This window comes from Micromys minutus, assembly GCF_963924665.1.
Source record: "Micromys minutus genome assembly, chromosome: 2".
Lineage (NCBI taxonomy): Eukaryota > Metazoa > Chordata > Mammalia > Rodentia > Muridae > Micromys > Micromys minutus.
In genome coordinates, this window is record NC_137971.1 from 70279727 (window position 1) to 70300573 (window position 20847).

A 20847-nucleotide genomic window follows, 5' to 3' on the forward strand; every position below is an offset into this window, starting at 1 on the left:
TTGGATCCCCTGGAACTGGAGTTGCAGGCATTGTGAGCTGCCAGACCTAGGTGCTGGGAACTGAACTCTCCAAGAACAGTAAACATGCTTAATAATGCCTGGGCCACCTTTCTAGCCCCAGTTCCTTAGCCATTCTTAACTAATCTAATTAGTTTTTTCTTAACCATTGCTTTCTCTTGCCCTTTTCCTTTTAACATGTTTCATTTGAAAGCTTTTTATGTATTTGACATGGTAACTGTTGCAAACCTAGACTGTTGGCAATTTATTGAGATAAATTAGACACATAGTGTAAGACATAAACCAAGGTAGTCAGTCATCTCTTGGGGGTAAGGTAGTGATTTTTCTTTTTCTTTGTTAACATTTTTAATCAATTGCTAATTAGGAAGGAAAAGAATCCCTTCAAACTTTGAATATTCAGTCAGAAGTATTGTTGGGGTTTATCTTAATTTTTCTCTGAATTTCTAAAGAACTCTTTCTAAATGTTTATTTGTTATCCTCATGAAATTGCCTTTTGTTGATCCTGATACTTTTTTTTAACGAGGAAGTTTAAATTATTCAATTCCCCTTTTTTAAAAACAAAGCAGTGAAGATGTACAGCCAAAACTGGAACAGACCCCAGCTCCCCTGCCCCACATACCTTCTGCTTTGCTAGAACAACGGAACTCCCACTCTCTTCTTTGCTTATGTCTTTGTTTTGGTTGGCAGTGTTAAGACCAACCCACTAACAACTACTGTCTAGTGTTAGCTCCTCATCAAGATGTTTTAGTAAATCAATCTTTGTCATATTTGTGGTGTAAATTATTATAAATAGAAAATATAGTTACCATAGGGGCTAGGCTTAACTGAAAAAAATTATTAAAGACAGACTTGAAATAAAAGATTACAAATTAAAATAACTAATTACAGGTATAGATAAAGAAATATTGCTGATAATGTTTTGTTTTTTTGTTTTCTCAGATACGTAGGTAACCTCTCCAGAGATGTGACAGAAGTCCTTATTCTGCAGTTATTCAGTCAGATTGGACCCTGCAAAAGCTGTAAAATGATAACAGAGGTAAGGTCTTCCTGGCTAGATGTGCCATCTGTTACCCTGATATTGAACATTTTTAGATGATTAACACAATTTTAAAATTCATTTTAATTTAAGCTTCAGATTATTCTGTTGGAGATATTCCTGTTTGTGGTATTGACTTAATCTGTTGATTTGACCAGTTATCTAGGTGTGGAATAGAGTCTGGTGTGAGAAGGCAAAGACTCTCTGATATACACAGTCCTTATGGAATTACCTTCAGGTGATTCTGCTTGTGAACAGTCTGTCCTGGAAAGATGACAGATGATGGTATTTTACATACTCTAATGCAAATAGTGATAATTCAGTCTACATTTCAGGTTCAGAGTTTGGTATGTTTTGAAGTCAGCATTTGTTATGTGTACAGTGGGGCAGCAAACACCTTATGTATCTTTAGAAAATACTAAAGCCTGAACAACTTTCTGCAGATAGGAATTTAAACCATTATAATCATTTTATTTGCTCTAGAGATACAGCTCAGTGGTAGAGCAGCATGTACTTAAAGACCCTGAGCTCTACCCATAGCACCAAAAAAAAAAAAATCTACAATTTTGTCTTACTTTCAAGGAAAAAAATTTTACTTTTTTCAGTTAAGACTCTAGTTGTACCCAGTGACTCATGTATCAGTTATTCTCTTCTTCCTTTCTGCTTATTTATCAAATTTCCTTTTGACTGCTGTATACCAGCTGCTATGGTAAGTGCTAAGAACCCATTGGTGAATAAGAGAGTTCTATACTGATAAGATATTAGGGCTGGCAGGAGGCTAGAGGCAACACTCATAGGATATAGAACAGAAAGCTAGGGGTCATTTAGCTTACAGTGCTGTGGGAACTTCAGGAGAATATCTGTTGTGGTTGTGGGTCATGGTAAGTTTCTACTGGGAGTCAGAGCACAGACTGAATCCCAAAGAATACCAGACACTTCTGTAGTGAAGTCTGAGGAGGAAGATCTGTGGCGAGAAGATGGAGCCTTTGGTGTAAGAGGAGTGTCTGTGTGAAAGAAAAGCCTGAGAGTGCTTCCCTGTTAGAATTGTATTCAGCAGATGTGTAGATGGAGTTTCAAATAGAATTTAGACATAGAAATGCCAGTAGGTGATGAGACAAGAAACCGTACTGGTTTCTAAGGAACTGGTGTTTTAGCCTAAAATGGGGAACTCTAGAAGAATCTGTGAAGAGCATTATCCTTTTAATTTCTTAATTGATACTTACATTTTGTTGTGGTGTATATTTTTCCTTATTTTTATTTCTAAATTTGAGCCTCCATTCTTTCATTAATAAAAATACGTTTCATGAGCACTATTGAAGGCACTGTGAACACAATCGAAGAGCAAAGGGAGTTCCAGGTGAAAGAGCCATGGAGAGAATAAGTGTTGTGATGACTGAGTGGAGGATGAGGCAGAGGCCACATGGAAGAGAAGACCTCAGGAATATTAAGATGTGTTAAAGACTGGAACACAGAGGGAAACAAAACAGTAAAGTCCTTGACTTAGCAAAGAGTATGGCTAGAGTCAAGTGAGTGGTGGTGGGGACAGAGTCTAGTAAGTCAGGCAGGATTCAGAATCATAGGACAGTGTGGGCCAGGGCAGAGTTGAGATTGTAATGCCAGGTCATTGGAGAGGTTTAGGCAGGAAGAAGACAGAGTCTAATTTGTATGTTTAAAGATCATTCTCTATGGAAAATAATTTGTAGATGGTTGTAGGATACAAGAGCAGGAGAAAAATAAGGGTTTATTCTCTCTGTATGGGAGATATTAGATTTCTGGGTGAGGAGTAATGAAAGACAGTATGTACATTCAGAGTTTTTATTGTGGAGGTAGGAACAATAGGACTAGAATGTTATAGGAATCGGGAAACTTAAGGTTCTAGTCAGTGCAGTGTGGGTGAACATGCTTCTTGCTAAAATGGGGATGACTGAGAAAGCCACAGGATGGATGGGGGAGTGGTGGCAATCAAGAATTTTGTTTTGGCAGTGTTAAATTTAAGATACACTTCAGCTATACAAATGGAGGTTTTATTTGGCAGTTGGATAAGTGAGTTTGGAATTGCAGAGAAAGCAGTGCAGAAGGATGTAGTATTGTTTTAATCCATGGGACTAGGTAAGATTACCTAGAAAAGGTGATAGAGGAAAGGTGGAGAACCTGAGGTCTGAGGCTTAGAGCTTAGAACAACTCAGCATTCAAGAGTCCCAGACAGAGTTGAGGTGGATTGACAGACCTTCTGAAACAGCCTCCACTAAGGAAGTGGGGTCACCAACAGAAAAGACCATTTACAGAGGGAAGATGGTGGTCAGTTATTGTGAATTATGTGGAAGAACAGATAAGAGAGATCAGGTGGCAGAGAGGTCATTTAGCATGTAGTCTCAGTTGTCTGGGTCAGTTTGATGGCAATGGCTTTGAATGACTTCAGGAATGCAGAGGATGGAGAAAGGAAAGTCACTCGAATAGTCTTGATTCACTTGATAAATATTTTAAAAAATCTTTGCATGTATACAGACATTTGAGGAGTGAGAACTCTTTACAACTTAATCATGTATTCAAATTCCTAGATTTGAATCTGTAGATAGTTTTAAAATCTCTCATTTATCTGTTTTAACATTTATGTCATCTAGTCAGTAATGGTGACGAGACGAGGTAAGGACTCAACAGTAGAGTATTGCTTGGCAGTGGTCTAGGTAGGAAGTTTCTGAAGGACACAGACTCCAGGAAGGAGTATTAACATCTAGACAGTTTCCTTTTACAAATTTGATTTTGTTATATAAAGAATCTTGAGTAGCTGGGCAGTGGTGGTACAGACCTTTAATGCCAGCACTTGAGGCAGAAGCAGGTGGATCTCTGAGCTCAAGGCCAGCCTAGTCTACAGAGTGGAGTTCCAGGACAGCCAGGCCTACACAAAGAAATTCTATCTTGAAAATTAAATCAAAACAAACAAACAATCTTTTTTGTTGTTGTTGTTTTGTGACTTCTTTTTATTTGGTCTGTATTGTTGAGATAGGTCTTGCAGTGAAACTTACCACGTTGTTCTTGAACAAGTGATGATACTCCTGAGTGTTGAGGTTGTAGGCCTGGGCAACCACATCCACCTGCTTTGATTTTTCCTTTTTTTAATAATAGCTATTATCATGGGGATATATATATATATATATATATATATATATAATTTCTAGTTTTAAGACATTAAATATTTTAACATCTGACAATTGATAGTAGTCTTCTTATCTGAGGTCAGCTTTGGTTTAAGATATAAATGGAAATGAGAAATTTCACAAGAAAACAATATAAATTTGTTTTTTGTTTTTGTTAAAAAAACAAACAAAACCCAAAAAAAGTTCATTGGTTGGCAAATACATAACTAATAAGGATGTTAAGAAATTAATGTTACATAAAAATGATAAAAAAACAAAGTCCCTGGTTGTTCTGGAGCTTGCTGTGTAAACCAGACTGACCTCAAACTAGCATAGAGATCCACCTGTTTCTGCCTCCCAAATGCTGGGATTAAAGGCAGGTGCCATTGTACCCATCCCAATTCAAAAGTTTTGAGTTACAGATTTGAGTGGTATGATGAACTTTCTTAGTGTCCAGAATGAGACACAAAAGATTTGTGTCCAACATACTCAGATTGTGCATGCTATCTACCCATTAGTCACTTAGTAACTGTCTTCAGATGACTATGAAGCATCTATGTAGTGCTCATATTCTAATAACCTGTACTTAATGATGGCTCTAGTGTGGAGTAATGCTGACAATCAGAAATCCCAAAGATAAGTCACATAGTGTTTCCTTTAGATGAAAAGGTGAAAATTCTTCAGTTAGTAAAGAAAATCACATGCTAAGTTTGTGAATATCATCAGTAGGAGTGAATCTTCTGGGAAAGTATAAAGAATGAAAGAAAATTAATCCAGGTTTTTCTGTTGTACCTAAAACTCCACTTAGCATGTGCTGGCTACAGTGTGTTATTAAGATGGACTGGCGTTTCTGGCCAGCCAGTGTCATGTGGTATGTGTCTCAAAACAAACAAAAAGATGGAATAGGCATTATAAGAAAAAATAGTGTAAAGAGGGCTGAATTCTATCATAGATTCAAGCATCTGTTAGGGTCTTAGAACACATTCCCACAGATAAGGAGAGCCACTGTACACAATACATGCACATACAGAATATGAAAGTATCAATATGAACATAAAGGAGCTGGTCTGCTCCTGCTTAGAAGAAATTGGTATTATTCTGCATGAATATACTAGTTTCCTAAAATCTGTGTGATGGTTTTATATATCATTGTATTAAAATGAGACAGGATCTTACTACATAGCTCTAGCTGGCCTAGAACTGCTATGTAGACTAGACTGGCTTCAAACTTGAACTTTGAGAGCCACTTGCCTCTGCCTGTTAGAATTAAATATATGCTGCCAGATTAGCCCGATTGTTTTATTTTTTTGTGGTCTGTCTGCTTGTTGTCAGTGAATGTGTCTGGTAAATACTCTTTCACAGGGGAGCACTTGAGCTTTTTTATTTGGGGTCTTCTATTTCCTTTCTTTGCTTCTTTCCTTTGTCTTATTTATGACTATGACAATAGGATTTTGTATGACAGAGAGCCTAGAGTACATTAGGACATTTTACGTTAAATAGTGCTGAATGTTTTTAACCTGACATAAAAAATGTACATTGAGCTGCTGACCAATATAGGTTTCAGGTTTGTTTTTTGTTTTTTGTTTTTTTTTAAGTATGTTTTTTGGGTAGCACTAATTTCTTAGTATCCTTATTAGTTATGTATTTGCCAACTCATGAACTTTTTTTTGTTTTGTTTTGGTTTAACTTGATGCTGTGTGATACAACTTTGTAGCTTTGTCCTGGGTTTATTTAATATTTATTTAGTTACTTGGTTTTAAGATCCCAGGTAGCAAACCTATGCCCTGACACATGCTAGACAATTGCTCTACCACTGAGCTGTACCCAGCATGTGCTAGACTATGTACATTTTCAGCAATTATATTCTAGATCACTAATGTATTTACTTGACACTGAAAGACAAATTCAAAATGTCTTTATGTTCTCTGGTATTATGCTTTTTTTAAAGGTATGTTTTTTGTATATGTGTGTGTGTATATATGGAGATTATGTTGGCTTTCAACTTAGTCTTCTGATTCTCCTGCTTCCCAAATTCTAAGATTACATGTGTGTGTAATCATGCCTAGCTTTCATGCCTGTTTGAAAGATGGAGGATTCATTTTATTAACAAGAATTTTTCTATTTTTATTCTTTATTTCCTCTTTCAGAAAAGGAATCTAGTCTGGTTAACAATACAAAATGCTGTAACTTGTAGTACTCACCACACCCTAGTTTTGATCAGAGGTAAAATGGACTCATTTCTATATATTTTGTTTGTTTGTTTTAAGACAAGGTCTTTCTAACCTTGGCTGTCCTGAAACTTTATATAGACCATGCTAGCCTGGTCACAGATCAGCCTGCCTCTGTCTCCCAAGTATTAGGATTAAAGGTGTGTGCCATCATGCCCAGCTACATTTTTGTATTTTTTTTTTCTTATACACCTGAATTATAGTATATGAAGATTGTAATACATAAATAGAAATCAGCCTTTTAAAATGATGTTGGAGCTGGGTGGTCATGGAGTGTGCCTTTAATACAGCACTTGGGAAGCAGAGACAAGTGGATCTCTGGTTTATATAATGAGTTCAAGGACAGGAAGCAGAGTTTCTCTGTTTTGGAAAAAAAAAAACCCTAATAATAATTATTATAGTAATGATGATATTGGAAGAAAAGAGCAGTGATAATGAGCAGTCATCACTAAATCTGAGATAGAGGTTTAAGATTAATAAAAGGTTCTGTCTTATTAGACTTACTTCCCCATCTTCTATATCCTAGTTTAATACTCACAGTCATGATTTTTTACTACTGTTTGTATGGCTCTGCTTGAATACAGCAGTATTCTGAGGCTCAGTTTAAGTCTTACATAGGCTTTCATAGACTTATGGAATCTCACCTTGTGCATTCCTAGCTGTCAGTAATGTTTTTTCCTGGATTTTCTTCTCAGCAACCCGATAGCAGAAGGGTCAACTCTTCTGTTGGATTTTCTGTTTTGCAGCATACAAGCAATGACCCATATTGCTTTGTGGAATTTTATGAACACAGAGATGCAGCTGCTGCATTAGCTGCTATGAATGGGAGAAAAATTTTGGGAAAGGTAAGATAATGGGATGGTGACATCCAGTGAATGTATATGTTTGCATGTTAAATCAGACTGTATTCTTTCTTAGCAAGATTAAAAATAGACAATCAGCTACTGAGTGGTCTCCATTCAGCCTAGTGCCTTTGCACAAATAATTCAACTTGATAGATGATTTATTAAGTGGTAAGTGTTAACAGTTCATAATGACATGCCTAATAATTGTATTAAATATAATCTTTGTTTTTAGGAGGTCAAAGTAAACTGGGCAACAACACCAAGTAGCCAGAAAAAAGATACTTCCAGTAAGTACTTCTGCATTTAATGTGGAAGCGTGATATTATCCTGGCAGCATTACCAGCCTACCTAAGGTTTTTTCCTCCTTTAGTGTTGCCTGACTTCTTAAGTATTTGATTACCAAAATCTTTGATTTCAGATCACTTCCATGTGTTTGTTGGGGATTTGAGTCCAGAAATTACAACAGAAGATATCAAATCAGCATTTGCCCCCTTTGGTAAAATATCGTAAGTATCATAATTAGTATCAGACTCAGTAGTGATAAGCAAAACTATATAATTAACATGTATTAGAATCAAGGTTTTATTTCTCTAGTTAGTGTGTTTTTCTTTGGTTTTTACTTTTCCTTTAGTTTGTTTTGTTTTTTGAGTAGATGTTGTTGCAAATGTTGATGTCATTTCAATGTTTGGGGTCTTGTTTTCAGATAACCTTGTGTATAATATGTTTAAAATTTTTAAGTGATTCTGTTTGTTACTTTTAAAGCAAATATTTAGATGATAAAACTTCTAGCTCTCTGTCAAATGTTTTCAATATTGATGGTTAAGAATATTGGGTTAATGAAAACTAAATGTGATTCTTTTATTGTGAATTAAACTTTTATTGAAGGAGTTTTTAAGTGGGGGGAATCTAGGCAAATCCTTGTGTTTTATGGTTAAATTGGAAATGTTCATGTTTAAATATAATGATAAATGTGTTTTGATATTTAGCTTTGAGAAAACGTAATACCATTGCAATATTAAAATGTTTTTATGTCTAGATAATAAATATGACATTAAATTGACTTTTGTTAATGATACTTAATTTTGCTAGTGAGGGGACATAATGGGTTAATTTTTTTTTAATATTGCTCAAATTTTGTTTGAATATATTGGAAAATTAAAGGTAGTTGCATCTTCTATAAAATGTCATAATTTTGATTAAAAAGAATTGGATATATGTCGATTTAAACTAAATGTATGACTACAGAAATGTTTTAAGAACAACAACTTTTCTATTAACTTATAACTTGTTGTTCTATAGATTTAACTTATTTGTAAGAAAGATTTAATTCTTAATTTTCTATTTTGATATTTGCTTTGCTTTTTAATATAAATGTGGTAAGTAGTACTGTTGTAAAATTAGTGTAAAATGATACAGGTTGCTGTTTTTGATCTTTATTTATACCTGAGACCTGCAGTTTTTCTACAGTCCAAGTCACAATTAAAAGTAATAGCATTCTGGTTATTTTGCAGAATTGCTCATAAGAATGGACAGGATCTTGAAGGCTAACTGCAAGGAACTGTGCACACTGGAACTCAGTTGTAGATTTTTTTTCTCATTTCTATTTATTCTTATTATACATTATTTATATATACATATTTAGTATTTACATTTTAACATTCTATATTCAGTGGAGTTCTATATTTCCAATCATTTTAACTTACTCACTAAAATTTCTGTGTAAATTTGTTGTTTTCGTACTGGTGTGCTTAGCGTTGTTGTTAGTTTTTTATTCTCCTTTCTTAAATTTCTGAAAATGTCAATTTTTCAAAATTTACAGCTGCCCAAACTCCAAAATGATGATAGAGAATTGACCAAGAAAAATAAAGAAATCTGTTAACAGGCCATGTATGCCTTTTTAATTCCTATTTTTTCCTCTTTTTCAATTTTTTAATATTTCATATATTTTGTATCACTAGGCAGAAGACATTTAACTATTTAGATATTGCATGGTAAAGTAGCTAGCATTGTTGCAGTAATTTATAGAATCAGTAAATCTTAGAGGACACTAGCAAATAGCATATTAGAAAAGGAAACTGTTGCTCCTATTAGTCTTCAGATTTGAGTGTCTAGTTAGAAAGCACAGGTGTGTGATTAGGTTGCATGTTTATTACATGGTTTTGTCCTACTGCTTTTTTCTAACAGGTAAAGAAGCATTAGGGAGAGTTCAGGAATGGCTGTAGTTAATTAGGGCTAACTGGAGTTTATTTTTAAAATGCTCACAATACAGTGTGTGTGGTTCCTTTTAGTTTTTATTTGGAGGGTGACTTTTACTTCCCTCATTTAGCTGTGCTTCTTTTCACAGGGATGCCCGGGTAGTTAAAGATATGGCAACTGGAAAGTCCAAAGGCTATGGTTTTGTATCTTTTTATAACAAACTGGTATGTCCTTTCAGTTAACTCAATTAAAAATCTTTAGTTCTGGATTTAGTTGCTTCATTAAAATTAATGATTGAAACTTAATATAACTTTTGTGTAATTTCTTCAGCATATTAGTAATAGAAAATAATTCATTCTTTTGTTAACTTGAAAGTACCTAGAACAGGCTAGGGTGGTAACACAGTGAAGGAAAATTACTAAAACGCATTTGTGCATTTGTAAAGGTAGTGAGGTAGAAGTAAAGCCAAGACTAGTAGAAGCTATATAGTTATTAGAATTGAGTTTTAACCAGGAAAGTCGATTTTAATCATTTCACCAAAACCATATTTTTACAGGGAATATATATGTATGCTAGTCTCTTTATATTTTTTTCAGTAAATGTTACATTACAAACAACCATAAAATTAGGGCATTTTGAAGTGACCTTGTAAGATGCTTTTTTTTTTTTTGACACATTTGTGTGTATTTGAGAAAAATGATTTTTGGGTGATAATGCCAATATCTTTTTTCCCTTGTGTTAATGTAACATAATTCTTGGACATAAGTGTTATAGATTAGTATTTTGAAACCCATTAAGTAAAAAACAGCTTTTATGGTTCAAGTTGTTTATTGGTGACACATTTGTTACTGGTGCTTAGTGGGCTCCAGGTGACGGCATGTGTTGGACACAGCAATGCTGCTTTCATTTGTCTTACTAGGTCTTAGGAAGTTCTTCCCTTTGTTTTCAGTTGTTCTTAAAGTGTTTTCTTTTTCTCCATAGGATGCAGAGAATGCAATTGTGCATATGGGGGGTCAGTGGTTGGGAGGTCGACAAATCAGAACCAATTGGGCCACACGTAAACCACCTGCCCCTAAAAGTACACAAGAAAGTAAGTTACATCTGATTATATATTGCAAATATAGATTGTGATCACACCATGTGGCATTGTGTCTTAATTTCTTAGTATTTAACCTTGAATTTCATTATAGGAGCTTTAGATATTAGTTGAGGATCAGCTGGTTTATTTATAAATGAGATCTATATTTAAGGCTAAGGCTAGAGTTGGTAGAAGTTCTTGTGCTTGCCTATGATGCATGAGGCCCCTGTGTTTGATTCTTAGCATCATACAAACCAGATGTGGTTGCTCATGCCTATAATTCTAGCACCTGGGGAATGAAGGCAGAAACCAGTTCAAAGTCCTCTTTAGTATCACAATGAGTTCAAGCTTAGCCTGGGATACTTGAGACCCACCCCCAATGTGTTAAGTCATAACATTGGGGGAGTGGGGAGTTTGTTCCCTCTATCTTAATAGTATATAGCCAGGAGTGGTGGAGCATGCCTTTAGTCCAGTACATGGAGGTAGAGGCCAGCCTAGTCCACATATGTCCAGGGCTCCATAGAGGGCCCCTGTCTCTAAAAACAACGATTTAAAAATTAAATATATAAGGACAGAAGATTGTGTATGTGTGTGGTGCTGGGGTTTTAACTAGGACCTTGCACAGGCTAGGAAAATGTAACCACTTAGCTATAACCTTAGCTTAAAAAGTAGTTTTATAATACTGTATAACAATCCAGATTTCATTTTTTTTCTTCTTACAGCTAACACTAAGCAATTGAGATTTGAAGATGTAGTAAACCAGTCAAGTCCCAAAAACTGTACTGTGTACTGTGGAGGAATTGCTTCGGGGCTAACAGGTACACTTGGTTTCCTGATCTCTTTCTCTGTTGGTATTTTAGCCTATTAGTATAAACTTCATGGTTAGCATGAACTTTAAATATTTTGTTTATATATTTTTCTTTGTATAGATCAACTTATGAGACAAACATTTTCACCATTTGGACAAATTATGGAAATACGAGTTTTTCCAGAGAAGGGTTATTCATTTGTCAGGTAATGTTCAAGCTGTGAGAGAGAATTAGCTCCTCTTCATTCCTTTCACTTACATTATTGGATCCTTACTAGATGTCATTTTAACCTATGGAATATATAATTTGAGAAAAATGCCAACTGAAAGATGTTAGTTACTGAGTTTCTGTGTTGTTTGCCCAAATTCTTAAAGATTGAAGGCAAAACCTCACTGTTTGCTCCTCCTAGATTTTCAACTCATGAAAGTGCAGCCCATGCCATTGTTTCTGTGAACGGTACTACAATCGAAGGACATGTGGTTAAATGCTATTGGGGTAAAGAATCTCCTGATATGACTAAAAACTTCCAACAGGTAATTCGACTTTTCTTAGCATCTTTTAAGGTTTCCATCTTACATACCTATATAAGAGCTTTGGGAATTGTAAAATAAACAGTAACCTAAAGCATATAGCTGCTCTCAATTGATTGTGTAAAATGCTGTTTCAAAGTTGTTTTGCGGTATTAACTGAATCTTAATACTTTCTTTTCACAGGTGTCACCACCCCAATAAACTTAGACAATGATAAATAACAGAGTCCTATTCACATAAGGGTGCTTACTTAGTTTTTCTCTTCCTTCTCTCCCTCTCTTTCTTCAAATACGGTGTTTTGTTCTTGTTCCCTAAAACAGTCATTTGCTTTTTCCTAGGTTGACTACAGTCAGTGGGGCCAGTGGAGCCAAGTGTATGGAAACCCACAACAGTACGGACAGTATATGGCAAACGGGTGGCAAGTACCTCCCTATGGAGTATATGGGCAGCCATGGAACCAACAAGGATTTGGAGTAGAGTGAGTTGTTTTGGTTTTTTCATTGTAGAATCAGATGAGCTGGCAAAAGAAAAATCTTTGCTCTCCTAGGGGAGAAACTATTGAAATGATTGTATCTTAAAGCATTTGGATTATGGATGGATGTTAAAGTAACAAATCTCAGGTTTGTAATGCTTTTAATTACAGAGATGGGAAATGCAGTGTGTGACCTCTCTGTAAGCAGTTGACTTGTCTACAGTGGCATTTTCATTTAATTTTGTGTGTATAGAAGATTTTTATCTAGTATATGCTCAGAAACATGTTTTTATATTTTGCCTCTATAAAATATCTTTGCAAGTTATATGACAGCATTTTGCTTTCCGTGATGATGGTAGAGTGGATTCTTTGCTTCACTTTCTCTCCTAGGCTGAGCTAGACCTTTATTTTCACAGTTTTATTGAGAATACTGCAAAAGTCAAGGGCTGCACAAGAGTACTGTCTACTCAGTCATTTAGTTTTATTTCTGTAAGACAGTGTTTTCACTGTAGCCCGGAATGGCCTAGCTCTCACTTGGTAGCCCAGGCTGACTGCAGGCTTAGACTCATAGCAGCAATCCTGTCCCGGCTTCACAGATGGGAAGGAAGTATATCCCCTAGCTCTGTTGTTGTCGTCGTTGTTATTGTTGTTACTATTATTATATCTTTATTTTTGAGACAGGGTCTCTCTGTGTAGCCCTGGCTGTCCTGGATGTTCACTTTTTGAGATGGTCTCAGTATAAGCCCTGGCTGGCCTGTAATTATATAGATCAGTTTGGCCTCAAACTCAAAAAGATCCACCTGCTTCTGCCTCCCAAGGGCTGGATTAAGGGTGTGTTCCATCATGCCCAGCCCTCATTATTTAAAAAAAAAAGAAAGAAAGAAAGAAAAATCAGCTTTCAGGTAGTCTGGAGACTGGAGGTAAGTTGTGATTATCTTAACAGAATTTGCTGGGTGGTAGGGCATTGTATCCTGTAAAGGCCCTGGCCTTGATCCGCAAGCACAGCAACGAAGTAAAAACAAATGAAAAGCAACTTTAAAACTTAATGGTAGTATACGTGTTCTGCATGTGTTCTGTTTGTTGTAGATTTGTGTTCTGCAATTAGAACTGCCTGATTTTATATAGCTGTATAGATTATCTTTTTCTCGTGTTTGCTGAAGATTTTTCCCTTTCTTCCAAGTCAATCACCTTCTGCTGCTTGGATGGGTGGATTTGGTGCTCAGCCTCCTCAAGGACAAGCTCCTCCCCCTGTAATACCTCCTCCAAACCAAGCTGGGTATGGAATGGCAAGTTTCCCAACACAGTGAGCTGGGACTCTAAACACAATTGTAACTCACTGAAGGCTGCGATCTCCTGTGACACTCTGAAGACATGAAAAGTAAACATCGGAAAACGAAAATATTTATTTTAAAAATTGAAATGTTTGGAACCTTTAGCACAGCTTTGCTTGGTGAAGGACACGTGTCTTCTAGTTCTGCCTTTTTAAGTTTTTTTGTTCATGATGGATATGAACATGATTTTTCTTTGTGTACAAAAACTAAAATAAAGTCAATAAAGACAATTCTGACTATAAATTTTGATATAATAGGAGAAATGGGTAGTACACTTTGATCCTTAGACACTATTCCGTTTTTATCTTGCTGTTCAGTATTTTAACTCACTGTGTTTTTAAAAGAGCAAAAAAGGGAGTATCGTGAAAAACTGAGAATCACATCAGTTCGTCCTGAATTCTGATACTCCCCTCCCATCTCTGAGGTGGACCACATAGAAGTCAGCAGGAAAAAATGTGATTTCAGAAGAAGTACATGTGGGAATCGCTGTGGAAGAAATACCTTATTCTCTTATGTTAAAGAAAACGAAGCCAGACCGAAAGCTTGCAGCCTAAATAAGGACCAGCATCGTAGGAGTTCCTTGGGCGATTGTTGGTGGTCCATATTAAGACATATTTTTAAAACTTTAAAAGTGTTGGTTATCAAAAATGTATATTACATTTCATTTTGGGGAAAAATTCCAAGTATGGTGTTTATATTAAAGTCAGACGGTCATACTTGTGCTTTTACATGGAGTTTAAGAGATAAACATTGTAAATATTGAATAACTACAGTGTTTCAAAAGCATGCTTCAACATAGAAGTAGCAGCAGTGTAATTATTTGAGGTGACAAGTACCATGCTCGCTGCCAGTGCAGTGCTCAGTAGCAGTGTTAACACTGATGTCTTCATGGTTGGCCATGTAAAATGAGAATGACACAAATGACTACACAGAAGAAGCCTTAATTTAATTTCATACAAATCTTTGATGCATTAGTCTATTTTAAATTGTAAGTAGAAGTTAGATTTGGGCTTTTTTTCCCCCTTTTTGTTTTGTTTAGTTTCCTTTTGCTTTATTTGGTACATAAATACCTTGATTAAAACCCAGTGAAGTGATTTCAGGGTTTCTATAAGTTGTATAGCACAAATGTTTGGTTTTTTTTTTAAATCTTGGGATGTTTTTAAAAATTAGTACATTTTACCCAAGAATTTTTTTAACAAGATTGCTAAAATATCTTAGACAACTTGATGTACCAGTTTATAATCTGATAACCAATTTGAATCGTACACAAAGTTGTGACTTTTATTTCTAATTTTTTTTTTCCCTCTTGGGAGTGTGTGGGTGACAGATCTGAATAGGCCTGAGTTGTATGTGTGCAGTTGTAATTGAATCTTTAGGAAGATGCGGGAGTTCCAGGCATGCTCCCACAGCACCTTTCCATCTATGTGGATACAGTCTGCCTCATAGTTTTATAAAACAACAATGTGAAATAGATACAATTCTATGTGTTTCAATTGTGACAGCTAGGGGGTACAAATGTTTTGATAGTGTGTTAAACCTGTTGGCCTGTGTATGCACAAGAGCAAACAACCCTAGTCTATCTAACCTTTTTGAGGTAATGGGTAAGATGCACCTGGCATTCACACTCAGCTGTTGGACGTCTAAAGATTAAGATAATGTGGTTTTTATATTGGTGACCACAAAGATTCTGGTGTTTATTCCTTCCTTCACTTAGAAATACAGCCAAATGTGTTCAGCATAAAAATTTACAGGGTCTGAAGTTCTTTTTTGAGCCAAAATCTTTATATACCTTAGTTTTGTTTTTGTTTTTTTAAACCACAATTACCCTGTGTTAGTCATTGACTAAATATACCCCTGGGTTGTTGTTGGGTTTTTTTGTTTGTTTGTTTTGTTTTGGCTTTTTGTCTTTTTGGCCATACCTTTGGGGAATGTTTTTGGGAAAGTTACTTTATATTTTATAAGAAGAAAACAAGAAGCTATATTCTGCCCTCAAGTTAAGATTTTCATTAAACTTTGTGAAATTTGAGCAACCTAAAGACTTTTTCAGTTGATCAGTTGATAAAAGCTTATTAAATTAAAATTTCAGCTTCCCCTTTTTTTTCTCTGCCAGTAAATTAAGTGGCTTTCTAAGATAACCAATGGCTAACCTTAGCTGTAGTCTTTTCTGTTTTATATTCTGAGTTAATAAATTATCTAGGCGACTTAACATTGCCATAGTAAGCATGTGACTGACATGCCTTTTGTCTTAATTTGGATGAGCAAAACATGTTTTTGGTAAGTCAGTCACAGTTTTTCACAGCAAATAGTTTTAAGATAGAAAGGGACATGTGCAAATTTAATGCACCATTTTAGGAAATAGGACGATCACGTTAACACAGGTCCAGACTGTCTTATAATGCAGATTTGAGTTCGTGCCCTCGGTCTACTTTCAGCCTAAGAACTGTTGCCTTTTCTTTCCTGTGTTCGTCAAGAACAGCAGAGAGACTCTTTGGCATGCAAGGAAATGTCTCTTCATAGTTTCTTGAGATTTATCTTGGTGTGTTTCTGCCTGCCGTCCTCTGTGCTTGAATCCTTTTCTACTAGCATTTCCTCGGTGCCGGTCCGTCTGATCTTTATGTTTGCCGCCAGTGAGAGGCCAACTAAAGCCAAAGCTGTAAACCACAGTTGAAGTAAGTCTTTCAATAAAGACTAGTCTATGTAAGTGGCTTTCTCTATTGTTGTTCATTGTGTAACTGTTTAGTCTGCATGGAATGAGCAGTTTGGCTTTATCAGGGAGGAAGGAGTAAGACATACCTACAGTTTCAGGACTTAGGTTCTTTGCGTTAAAATTCAAGTCTGACTGTGGAGGGACAGGAATTTGTAACCATGGGGTCAGTAAGATGACTCAGTGGGTAAAGGCGTTTGCTGGCTCACCTGAACTTGAGTCTAGCTGCCAAGAACCCTCGTGGTGGAAATTAACAACTGACTCCTGACTTCATGCACACATACTGTGGCTTATGTACACACTTTTTTTTTTTTTTTTTTTTTTTTTTTTTTTTTTTTTTTTGAGACAGGGACTCTAGGCAGTCTGGCTGTCTTGGAGCTCACTATATAGATAAGGCAGGCTACTCAGAAATCTAGCTTCTGCCTTCCAAGTGCTGGAATTAAAAGGTGTACATTACCACACCTGACAAATAATACAAATTTTAAAAGGAATATTTCATCCTAAAAAGTATGAAACAGTAGAACTTTGCTATTTTGAGTTCCATAAACTTATTTTTACCATGTTTCTGTGGGGTAAAATTTGGTAGAAATGTCTTTGATATTATCTTTGATAAAAGATTATTGTTCAGAAACACAACTAGGAAGTAAATACAGCTATTCTAGGTATCTCCAAATTAAACTCAACTTGTATATATTGCAAAGATGCAAAACTTAGCTTTTTTCAATTTTAAAAGTTTTCACTCTACTGAGTATGGTGGTACACAACTGTAATCTCAGTTCTCCAGATGCTGGGCAGAATGTCAAGTTCTAGATCAACCCAAGCTACACAACAGAAACTTTGCCTTAATACCCTTCCCCAAGAAAAGTCCTTACATTGCCCAATGGGGTGTGTGTGTGTAAAAGCATGTTCTCCAATGCTTAGTCAAATAGTACCCTAGTAATTATGTTCATATAGATGAAAATTGAAGACTTTGGGGGAGTAGATTGATCAGCATGCTAGGGATGGAACACTGCACCATGCTAGGCAAATGCTCTACCATGAAGCTAACTTCTTAGGAGACCCTTCATTTGGGGAAGAGAACTTGAAATGGGATTTTCTATGTAGCCCAGACAGGCATAGAACTCCTGATCCTCCTGCCTTAGCCTCCCTACTGCTGGGATTACATGTATGTGCCACCACACCATAGTGTTTGAGCACCTTGCTAATGAAAAAGTTGGTTCCTGTTCTCTATTGAAGTTGGGCTTGAAAGACAAGCTAGGCTGGGTACTATAATTCTTAAGGTGCTTTGTGCAAATCTCTCTGTTATGGCAAAATTGACTAAGAACCTAAATGTGAAAGAACATTTAGGGATTATGCTTGGCAGTAGAGGGAATACACATTTAAAATTTTATTTTTTTAAAGCATTTTCAAGGGGGAAAGGGTTGGGGGGGCGGAAAGGTAGCTCAATTGTTAAGAGTTCTGCAAACAGGAAGACTAGAGTTAGATACCCAGCACCCATGGTTGGGACAGAGACAGGCAAATCCTAGGGGCTTGTTGCTCAGCCAGTTTTGATGAAATGAGGTGTTTTAATTACAGTGAGAGACTGTCAGAAAAGGGTGTCAGTCTGGTGAGACGGCCTCACTAGCAGATGCTTGCCATCAAGCCCGATGACCTGAGCTCCGTCCCAGGCATTCATATTGCTTAAAAAAAAAAAAGACTTAGGCAAGTTCTCTTTCTGACCTCTCCACATGCATTCCCACGCAGTTACATACACAGGTACTAAGTACTAAGGAAATACGGTACAAGTGAGGCGAGATAGAGAAGCTATTGAGGAAGACATTCAATGTCAATCCTGCTCTATGCTGGCACAGTTGAGATGAACACACCCTAAGCACATGTCCATGAATATATTCCACAATGCAGGGGGGTGCCAGTTACTGATAGCAGTTGCTTCTTTAGTAGATTTAGACCTGTTTAATGGAGAGAGACAGAATGAATTGTGGCTTAGTTTTGTTTTTGTGCGAGAGTTTACACCTGGGGATTTGCTCTTGCTGAGTATGTCCTTCAACACTGAGCTGTAGCCTCTCAGCACATTGCTCTTCACTCTCCTTTTGTTTCTTTAAAATCTGTTGTGTATGAATGTTTTGCCAGCATTTATGTCTGTGCACCAAATGAGGGTCTGATATCTACAGGGACAGAAGAGGGTCGCCTGATCCCTTGAAACTGGAGTTATTAAAAAATGGTTGTGAGCCATCATGGGGTCTGGAAATAGAACCCAGGTCCTCTGGAAAAGCAGCCAGTGGCTCTGAGCTATTTCTCCAGCTCCTCCCTTTTGTTGAGTCAGGATATCAATATGGTGCTTGCGCTGTCTTCCAGCTAGTGGGCTCAAGGAATCTTCCTGCTACAGCCTCTGGAGTAGCTGGGACTGCAGGTTTAAGCCCGTGTACCTGGCTGTTTTCATGTGTGATGTTTTGAAGTCACTTAGAAAATTCACAAAACAAAGCTAGTGCATCTGGACGGCTGTTAGAGGACAGCACAGCTGGCAGTCCTGTGCTGGAAGCAGTGGCTTCTGGTTAAGGTACAGTCATTAAGCTTGAAGCTGGGTTCTGCTTTCCTGGACCTCATTTTGACTTCCATCTTCCCACTGAGGAATTTGTACCATTTCTGGTTATTAAGTGGCACTGTAGAATTGGGTCATTTTAAAGATTATCTGGATTTTAGGATATATAGCCAGCAGATAGAATGCTGCAATCCCCACCCCTCAATTTAAAAGACATTAAATTTGAATATGCCAGTAAACAGAAATTCAAACTTATTTAAGCAAAATGGCAAGAAGAAGCCATATGCAATATTGTGCTAATAATTGATATGTGCATATCCCAGATTTCATAGTCAATAAACTAATTAAAAACTAAAGCTAAGCCAGCTGGAGTGATCTCCCAGTGGTTGTAAACACTGACTGCTCTCTCATAGGACTCAGATTTGATTCCCAGCATCTATATACAGATAGCTCACAGCCATCTGTATGTAACTCCAGCTCCAAGGGATGTAAAGTCCTCTTCTGGCCTCTGCAGGTACCAGGCCCACACATGGTGAACATATATACACTCAGGCAAAACAATAATAAACCCCTAGAGTTGAGGCTGAGGCCATAGCTTGGTCCATAAACTTGCCTTGTAAGCAATGAAGACCTGTCTGTTCAGTCCCCAGAACCCATGATGAAGTTGGATATGGGGACGCACAATTGTAATCCCAGTCCTGGAGATGGGAAGAGAGGCGTGGGCTCTTTAACCAATCAGTTTAGCCCAATGTAGGAGCCCCAGCTCCCACTGAGAGACTCTTTCAAAAAACAAGGTGGGCAGCTTGTGAGGGACAACACCTAAGTTTGACCTCTGTCCTCCACATTCAAGCACACATACATGCACACAAATTTAATGTTTATTTTTCTTTTAAAGTAAAATGGGTTTAGTGGTTGGATGTATTTATTGCTCCCACAGAGAATCTGGGCTTGATTCCCGGCACCCACGTGATGATTCACAACCATTCATAATCCTAGCTACAGGGTATTTGATACCTCTTCTGACCTCCATGTACATCAAGCATGCACATGATGCACATATATAACATGCTGGCAAACTCACAAAATGTATAAATCTAATTTTTAAAAAGTAAAGTGGGTTGGTGAGATGGTGGAAGGGAAAAACTAACTCCTGAAAGTTATCTTCTGACCAGACACTATGGCACATATATACTCTACAACACATTATTCACATAATAATTTTTAAAACAAAACATGCATAGGAGACCACACACACATACACACACCTTTTAATCTTAGTTTGCTCCCTTTTAAAGCAAGGAGTAAACGTGAAAGCATTTTAACTCTGTTTGGCTAGGCTCTAGTATGGTGTGGCTTATGCCATGCCAACTTGGCTGTTGATATGCAGTGTGTCACTGGTTTAAGGGTGTACATATTATCAAGAATAGCAAGGCTGGGCATGGTGGCTTATAATCTCAACATGAAGCATGAGATTCACAAGTTTGAAGCCAGCCTGGTCGACAGCATGTTTCAGGGCAGCCAGGGCTAGAGAGCAAGATACTGGTTCCTCTAGCCACCCTCCCCCAACCAATATATGGCCCTGTTAGCTTCAGTTCCTAGTAAGATATATTTATATTTAGTAAAGCAAATTATTCCTGTATATTGCGCAAATATTACTGGTTGAAAATAACTTCATTTGGGCATTTGCAATGAAAGAAAAGTTCTTTTAAACTCTTCATGTAGTGTGTTATAACCAAGGAGAGATATATAGAATACTAGGATACACACACACACACACACACACACACACACACGTGTGTGTGTGTATACATATATATACATAATATACATTCACATATACATATGTGTATACATATATACAGATATACATATAATATACACACATATATATGTATACTCACATATATATGTATATGATGACCTTATT

At 36.7% G+C, this 20847-nt stretch overlaps 1 protein-coding gene across 10 annotated transcripts in view; it reads left to right on the top strand.

Moving 5' to 3' along the window:
* Positions 1-16325, top strand: part of TIAL1 (TIA1 cytotoxic granule associated RNA binding protein like 1) — a 33694-nt gene extending 17369 nt beyond the window's left edge. For 3 of the 10 annotated variants that reach the window (XM_080912197.1, XM_080912202.1, XM_080912199.1), the window contains 11 exons: positions 958-1054; positions 7112-7261; positions 7494-7548; positions 7680-7767; positions 9606-9681; positions 10439-10547; positions 11258-11353; positions 11465-11549; positions 11754-11877; positions 12213-12352; positions 13527-16325. In XM_080912197.1, the coding sequence (XP_080768323.1) occupies positions 958-1054; positions 7112-7261; positions 7494-7548; positions 7680-7767; positions 9606-9681; positions 10439-10547; positions 11258-11353; positions 11465-11549; positions 11754-11877; positions 12213-12352; positions 13527-13653 (1147 nt within the window). In that variant the 3' untranslated portion in view covers positions 13654-16325. Of the gene's footprint in view, positions 1-957; positions 1055-7111; positions 7262-7493; positions 7549-7679; positions 7768-8689; positions 9149-9605; positions 9682-10438; positions 10548-11257; positions 11354-11464; positions 11550-11753; positions 11878-12057; positions 12353-13526 lie in introns of those variants that run through there. The other 7 variants (XM_080912200.1, XM_080912203.1, XM_080912201.1 and 4 more) reach the window with 5 other exon arrangements.
* Positions 16326-20847: the final 4522 nt, after the last annotated feature.